The sequence below is a fragment of the Eufriesea mexicana genome, unplaced genomic scaffold, assembly GCF_001483705.2.
Source record: "Eufriesea mexicana isolate 0111107269 unplaced genomic scaffold, ASM148370v2 scaffold1844, whole genome shotgun sequence".
Taxonomy (NCBI): Eukaryota; Metazoa; Arthropoda; class Insecta; order Hymenoptera; family Apidae; genus Eufriesea; species Eufriesea mexicana.
The window spans coordinates 85,852-94,143 of record NW_016909945.1 but is presented as its reverse complement, the minus strand read 5'-3'; the positions used below and the strand labels follow the sequence as shown (position 1 = coordinate 94,143).

Sequence of the window (8,292 nt, the reverse complement as noted above, 5' to 3'; positions counted from 1 at the left end):
TATATATATATATATATATATCATTATAGGGTCAACTATTTTTTCGCCTATGAAAACATTGTGAATAAACAATTGTAAATCAAATTTCTCAATAAACGAATTTATTCCTTACGATTTCTTATTCTCTTTGTAAGTCACAAGAGCGAATTGTAAGTTCCGGAAAAGGGTAATCCAGAAAATTGCAGAATGTTGGGTCAAAATAACAATAGGCTGTTCACTGCGAAAAGGGGTGTCTTCCACCGAAATTCAGAGAGTAGAGTTGTCAACGTTCAATAGGGTTAAACTAATTCAACGACGCATTCGCTGGAAATCTTTGGCAATCTAGCGATCAAACTCGTGGAAGAAGAATTCTAAACGCGATCTAGGATAATATGTAAATATATAAATATTATTATTTGTTGGAAGCCAGCTATGCACATGCAACGATGACGACATGTCTGTCGAAGGTTGCAGGGCATTACCGACCTTTGGACTTCAAGGGGTCGGTTTTGAGGGCTTAAAAGGGCCTGCCGTCTTTCAGAGCTCCACAGTCTTCAGTTAGAAACCAAAACGACTATTTATACATTGCTACCCATAGCGGCATCCAAATTGAAAAAGAAAAATAGGACTCATACGTTTTAATTATATATCGTATAATAAACCTCTTACAAATAAGATTGCTATACAACTGAATACAGTTACTTCCCTGTGCGTTTGGCTATTTCCTCCACGAAACTCCCAACATTATTAAATTGAAATTTATCAATTTTCAAATTGGTGAGAAATGAAAAATCAATAACGCTGTATTTGATCGTGTCGATTCCATTGGAAGAACGATAACAAACGGAAAGCAAGAACGTATGATCGTACTGCAAAATGAAGATTGAAAGGCAGATGAAATTAATCCAAGGTAGATCTAAAAAAAGAGTGATCTATCGCAGAATAGATCACGGGCACCCAGTGAAAGAGGCTTTGTTTCTTATAAAACTCGTTAGGGGAACGTATCGCTTGGAAGCTGAAAAGATGAAAAATGCGATTACCGATCACGAGAGGTTCTTTAATCCCCGATTATTATCCCTTGATCGGTTACAAAAGGGTTCGCTGAATGAGATAAGAAGTGGTAAGCTCGTAACAATTACAGTGAGGTTACTAAAAGCCCAGGAATGGTCGACAATGGAGTGCCTCTGAAGAAAGTTTATTGCTCCCTAATAAGTTTCTGGGGTGCACCCTAAGAAAGAGGTTAAGTTCAGAATACACAGTGGCCGAACGGTGTGATGGACTCAAAATTTCAAGATGTCTACCAGTGATGAAACAGCCGATGATGGGCTTCCTATGATCCGTTGTGATTCCGATATCGATTAAGTGGTATATCATGCCACTTGAAAAAGTAATGATGACTTCGTAATTTTGTTAAATTTCCACCTATCAAAATGTTATTATCCCATTGTCACATTATTTATAATAATACGGTTGTTAATCATTATTTACACAGTGGCCTCATTCGAACCGTACAATAAATAATTTTGTCAACAAAACTTCCTCGTATCTTTAAAAATAACTAACAAACAAATAAGAAGTTATATGCAATTATTTATTTATTAGAGAACTATTGTAATAAAAAATTATTATATAAATGATTATAAATTATATCATGAAAATTATCGGTAATGTAGAAATTGTTTAGGAGGCAGCAAAAGGACGGTGGTAGATAATGAAAGTATGATTTATTGTGAACTGATTTAAGACATTCTAGACGCTATGACCTTTCACACTGACTATCTCTTTCATACATTTGGAACTGTTCGTTTCACGCTCATGTGCCCTTATATAACCCACTTGCATCCAAGCGCGGAATATTCCGCGAGACCGCGACAGTCTACTATCACCAAGCACGGAATTTCGCAAACCCGCGACTGTCTACTATCACCAAGCGCGGAATATTCCGCGAGCCGTCGTTTACTGCACATAAGACCGACCACGCCACTTTTCCTACAATAAATATGCAGTTTATATGTTAATTTAACACATTATATCATATATAATTAACAAAGAAATCTTTGGAAGAAGAAGAAGTAGGAAAAATGAAGTTATTAATAATGAAAACAATTATAGTTGTTAGTTAAAGGGTTCACCTTGTATTTGTAATGAATTTAAAAAATTGTAATACGACGTATGTAGGCATGCTAGAATTTAAGAGTGAATGCAAAGCAACACTTGGGCCTATCTAGCTGATAATTTGCAATAAACAGCAGCCTAGGGTTCATTTATGATTGTATCAAGTGACTGTATGCAAATGAAGAGCGAAAGGCGTCTGACTGTGAGTGTTTAGGGTACGTCAGGACATAAGTTTAACTCTTTGTACTCGATAGGTGCCTCTCAGTCGCCATTTAACCACATTCTAAAGATCGATGTTAATTAATACATCAAATCTAAAATTACTCAACAATACGTGGAATATCGAGGTAAAATAATTCCACGTCTTAATTTGCATACGATTTCCTATTTACCGTTTTAAAAATATCGTCGACTTTATAACATAATGTCTTCGAATTTCTATTTTTCTGTGACAAAGAAATCCCCGGGTATAAAGGGTTAAATGAGGGTGCAAGGGCTGTCCTAGAACAGCCTTTTACGGAGTTTGAAGAAGAGTCGATGTGCTAGTATTAGTTGCGTGATCATAGTTCAGTTATTAGTCTAGTCTTTCAGTCTCTACTTTACTCCTAAGTCTCTCTTAGCTCGTAATAAATATATATTGGAAACATTGGGAAAACACCATTTCTTATTCCTCATATTTGCCAATCAAAGGTATCCCTACGTGTATACTCAAAAATTACTTGAAATTAAATAGTGCAGCAAGAAAATGTAAGTGTACGTGATCCAGAGGAAGCAAAGTATCTCGATATTGCAGAAACTGACCGATCGATGAACACAATATGTTCCGTCGTGGAACAAGGAAGACCCGTTACGGTCTTCCAACAGCCAGGTCTTAGGGTCGAACAATTCGGCATCGGAATTTTCCGCTCCATGCCTTCAGCATGTTTGAATGCTTTACCTTTTTTTCTTTGACTTCTCGTGTCGCGGAACACGAGAATCCTGGAAATCCCTAATTTAACGAAGTTAGGCGACGGCTCTTAAGACTTGGCTGACAAAGGCCTGAGGGCTCCACGTGGTCCGCACTCGTTGGAAGCCTCAGGCCCTCGCTAGGGGTAATAAACGACCGATGGGGTCACCAGCGCGCGGGTGGACCCCAGGTACCCCACCTTGGAGGAGAGGGTTTCCTCCACTATCGTTGGTTTTTGGGGGAACCTTCCCTTTCTCCAAGGTCACGGATTCGCGAACCAAGGGAACGCCCTTGGTCAAAATCAGCCAATCATATTTGGCGAGCTCCCGATTTTTCCTAAGGCCGATCTTAAGAAGATCGAGGAGCTCACTTCCGTACGAGCTCTCAAAGACACCGGTTCTTTCTAACGACTTCCATACGAAACATCAGAGACATCGGTCCTCTTGAACAGTTCTCTTCAAATCAGCAACACGTCACGGTTCCCTTCGAAACGCCGAACGTCGTAGATACGAGTCTTTTCTGCTCGTGCAACTCAAACAGTTGCCCAATATTCATTTGGCGGGCAACACGTGTCGTAGTCGCGAAACGGCTTTACAACCCGTCGGAAACACGAGAGTTTCGATCGCGACGCGATACGACACAATAATAGATTCTTCGTGGAGTTACCGATGCCGTTCCTTGAACTACCCACAGCAACTAGATGGGTCTTCGGATTTGCTGACAGGGAATCCTCCATCTTGAACTGATCTCTTGGGACCGCGGAAATCCGACACAGGGTAAATATTGAGATCACGAAGGATCGCGTAGATCGCAGTATGACCGTTTCCTATAACGACCTTTGCCCCTGTAAAACTATAAGGTATCAGGAAAGATTTACTCCGGGGAAGCAACCCCTGTGACTCGGTCGATTTAGGTGTAATGATAGAAATAACGGCTATGTGAAGGCGGTTCCCCGAGGACCGTTTGTTAAAATCGTTTACAAACCTTTCGTTTACCATTACTTTTCCAACTAATTCCGGGCTTAAGGTGAAAGAGTGAGCTGGGAGATAGAGGTAGACACGATGAATTTAGAGGGCTGCTTAAGAGGAATGTGGAAAGTATTTATATGGATATTCTTTACTGAAAATTCCTTTTCTTTTATTTATTACAGTTTGGTAATGTAGTTCTAATAGAATGCAAGCGTAATGGAATGTATTTATTACTGAATAAGTACTACTTCGATAATTAGATGAATCTCAACTATAGGAGACAATTGACATTTGGAGGAAATTGTATATAACACGAATACCATCGTTTTCGCTATGTACACTGTCTCCACTATCCACTATACTCTATCTCCACTGCAATTAACTGTGTTGGATGACTAACGATTCGTTGGTCCTTAGTCACTAGAAGGACCTGGCTGATAAACGCAGACCTATTTCAGAGTCCAAAAACAATTGACTCATTCTCACCGTCGCTAAGGGCCAATGGTCATCTTCACCCCCCCCCCCCCAAAACTAACATTATATAAGCGCTCACAAAATTTGCGAAAGCTCAGTTTGAGGACAGTTTGAGGACAGTTGCAGTACACATTCAACACAGTTTCCAACGTTGCCTTGTTGCTAGAACCTGTGTTGTATATTGAAATCCGGGTTGCAATAAGTGAAACACAAGCACTTATGCCACGAGCCTACTCATCTTCACGTATAACCCGTGTGTTGGTTGCAGGATGAACAAAGACTTCTTGTCTATTTTGTATTCTTTAAAGGTTTTCTCGCACACCTCCAATTTGAATTTCGATAAGACAGTGATGAGTGCCACCTTTGATTGATATTTTGCAAATCTTGCACCTAAAAGAAAAATTATTCAAAGGTGTTCCATGAATATACATTTGTATATATTTTTTAGATTAGTATGCATATTTTGTTTATTATTATTGAAGTGTATTTATTATTATATGGTATTATAGTATGAAAATAATTATTCGCAAAGAATATTACTGAATATGCAATCTACAACGCTATTTTGTTATATAATAATAATAATATAATAATAATTATATTGTTATTTTAAATAACACTGTTTTATTATTACTGCATCATAATTATTGTATTTTATTGTTACTATTGTATTATTATTATTTAGTTGGTTATATAAAATAATAGAAATAACAATATTAATAAAAGTAATAGATATAAAACGTAGTGAGAGAAAAGCATGCTGTACCTATGCAATTTCTTGGTCCATCCCCAAATGGCAAAAATAACATAGGATGTCTGGTCTTAACTTGCTCATCGCTGAATCTCTCAGGATCAAAGTCATCTGGATCTGGATAAATTTCCGGATCCCTTTGAATCGCGCGGACAGGTAAGAACACCTGTTGGCCCTTCTCTATGCTAATTTTTGTTCCTGGGAACGTGTAATCCTGTAAAGCTGTCCTCGACAACCACAGTAACACTGGATACTTTCTCAATGTTTCTATAAAAGAAAAATCAAAACCGACGATATTCGAATATATTTGACAAGTCTAACTACTAATGATTTAACAGATAATTTGCATTGAAAAATTATTTTGCCATATTCCATCTATTTTTAAAAGTAACTTAATAATTTTATATTTACTCAATTTTATATGCAGAAACAATCAAACAAATTTCGTAATTAAACAACATTTTCTTTAATTAAAATAAAGTTAATTCAACCCCTTTAAGCCTCATCTATAATTGGAATGAGTTCAAAATTTTTTAAACGATATTATCTCCTGCATAATACCTATCACTGCATAATTGATACCATTTACTATATGGCAAAACAATGTCTCTGTTTGAATAGTGGATAATGTACCTTGGAAACATGCGTCCAAATATTTCATTTCCTTTATGCAGTCATACGTGATCACACCATTGGTTTTTGCCAAAACTTCCAGAATCTCTGCTCGAGCTTTCTCCTGAATCCATGGCTTCTTTGCAAGCTCGATTATTACATGACTAATCGTGAGCGAAGATGTTTCAAATCCAGCAATAAAGAAAACGAAGGCTTGCGACGTTAAAAACAGATCGTCTACCTCTAAACATACAAAATTATATTTCGAGTGCATAGAAAAATGTATTATCTTCCAGTATAAACACTTTGCTTTTCGCTTCAAATCGCATTATCTCTAACAAATCATATTTCACGCATAAGAAAATAAAAGACTGTACAATTTTAAAGACGGAACTTGTCACGAGCAAGAGATTAAAGTATCTATAGCTGATTGATTAGGTTGGATCGCGTTAGCTTTCTCAAATTTAACCCGAAAAGAAGAAATTAATTCACGATAAACATGTGACACGAGTTATTGATGCGTTTCAGCTGGAGGTTGTTCAATTTTGATAATTTTGTTTACTCGTTACATTTTTAAATCTTTTATATTATTATAAATTATATAATATTTTAACAATTTAATCTTCGCCCGAGTAAATTTATCGCGAAGAAAATGAAAGAAAAATTCACAAAACAGTATCGAATTTCAGATTACAATATCGTATTAATTATTCCAAAAATTGTAACATCATTTTCAAACTTTGAATCTCTGGATTCTTCTTTTCTCATATTTGTTTCTCGCTTTTTATCTTGTTTTTAAATATTATGTATGTTGTTGATTACTTTAAATCAAATTTGTATTAACTTTACACTATTACTATTACACTATTACTATTACATTAATAATGTAATTTATACCATACATTATATCTCACTTTTAATTACATATGTAGTCACATACTATATTTCTTTCATTAGAATGGATCTTATAGTAAGAAATAAAATTCAAAGTACAGGGTGACTCACTTGACTCAAAGCTGAATCAAATTTGCATAGGAAATTTTAAATAAAAAATTCTTTTCGATTCAAATAAAATATTATTTCTTCGTGGTTGATAATAAATTAACTAAATTGATTTGGAGAAAAGAAAAAATCATATGTATCTATTTTTATAATTGTCACAATAACTTTTCTTCCATTATCTGTCACTAACTCTATAGTGACACTTGTAGAGTCCAAACGACTATAGTTTCGAAACGTTATACGCTCATAACCTCACTTTTTTATTTCCAACAGACTCCTAAAAATAGCTCCACTTGGAGCCCCAAACCCAAGAAAAAAAGAATTCAAAAACATCTTACCTTTCTCTCCAAGTTTCTCCGGATGTTGCTTCAGGTCCACCAGAGTGTCTATAAAATCGTATCTACGGACGTTGTTCTTCATCCTGTAGTCTATAGTCTCTGTGGTGATCCTCTTGAAGAACTCGACGATATCTCGCTCGATAGTCAATGGTCCAAGGACCTTAAACAACCACGGGAAATCCCTCAATCTGTCCCTGAACATCGACTTTATATTCGTTTGGAAGACCTTCCTGCCCATCTGGCGGAACTCGCTGTTTTCAGAGGCGAATGAGTTTATCTCGATACCAAAGGCGCAAGAACCGATCACGTCGGTGGTGTACTTCGCAGCGATGTCACGGCACTCGATGAACTCGCCCTTCTTCACTAAGTTGTCCAGGTACTTTCCAAAGTGGTCCGCGCACTCTACCAGCAAGTGAAACATCTCCCTCAGCTTGCCAGAGGTGAAGACAGGCGAAAGTTTGGCTCTTAAGGGCCTCCATCTGTCTGATTCCAACCTGAAGAGATGCTCCGATAGTGGCTCCACCTATAAAATATGCAACGATATTTTTGGGAATCCTGAGAACTCTACTGGAATTAACTTAGACAGAGTCTAAGTTTCAAAAAATCTACTTGAAAACTGTCAAGACCTCATAGCTATAGATTTACTCAATCTTGGTTACCATAAGTTCCCCCTTATTACTCAGGTCAGTTACAAACACCACGTTAACGTGATCGAAATACTAATACGCAATTGCTACGTATGAGCATGCACAATACAATATTACATACCGTTCGCACAGTCCTTATCGTCCTGTCAGCAAATACGGAGAAATCTTTGATGAGGACAGTCTTTATGATATCCGGATCTCTGAGTACCAACAGTGGAGTATGTCCAACATATATTCCTACCACCTGTTCATCTCTGAAATTATTGTACGCGTCTTCGAAAGAGTCGCTTACAGAGGCTTTCCCCAGAAATACATCCTTGTAATTTCCAAGAAAAGGTAACGGCTTTGGTCCATTAACGCCTCGCTTTCGCCAATACTCTAATTTCGATTTCGAATAATAATACAACAGAATCAATACAGTGACTGCAAGCCCAACGGTCTCAATCACTGGCCAAGTCAT

The 8,292-nt window shown here is 37.1% G+C and overlaps 1 protein-coding gene across 1 annotated transcript; it reads right to left on the bottom strand.

Annotated features, from left to right (window-relative positions):
- Positions 1-4,699: 4,699 nt before the first annotated feature.
- Positions 4,700-8,292, bottom strand: LOC108549242 (probable cytochrome P450 6a14). Its single transcript, XM_017902537.1, has 5 exons — positions 7,954-8,292; positions 7,186-7,708; positions 5,867-6,088; positions 5,249-5,500; positions 4,700-4,872 (listed from the first exon to the last, which is right to left on the bottom strand). Exons 1-5 carry the CDS (start codon positions 8,290-8,292, stop codon positions 4,700-4,702), a joined length of 1,509 nt encoding a protein of 502 aa, XP_017758026.1.

Excerpts from the sequence above, each read along its gene's own strand:
- LOC108549242 (XM_017902537.1), bottom strand. The coding sequence starts at position 8,292 with ATGACTTGGCCAGTGATTGAGACCGTTGGGCTTGCAGTCACTGTATTG. Across the intron at positions 6,089-7,185 it reads GGAGAAACTTGGAGAGAAAG|AGGTAGACGATCTGTTTTTA; the intron begins GTAAGATGTTTT and ends TTGTATGTTTAG. Across the intron at positions 4,873-5,248 it reads TGGACCAAGAAATTGCATAG|GTGCAAGATTTGCAAAATAT; the intron begins GTACAGCATGCT and ends TTTTTCTTTTAG.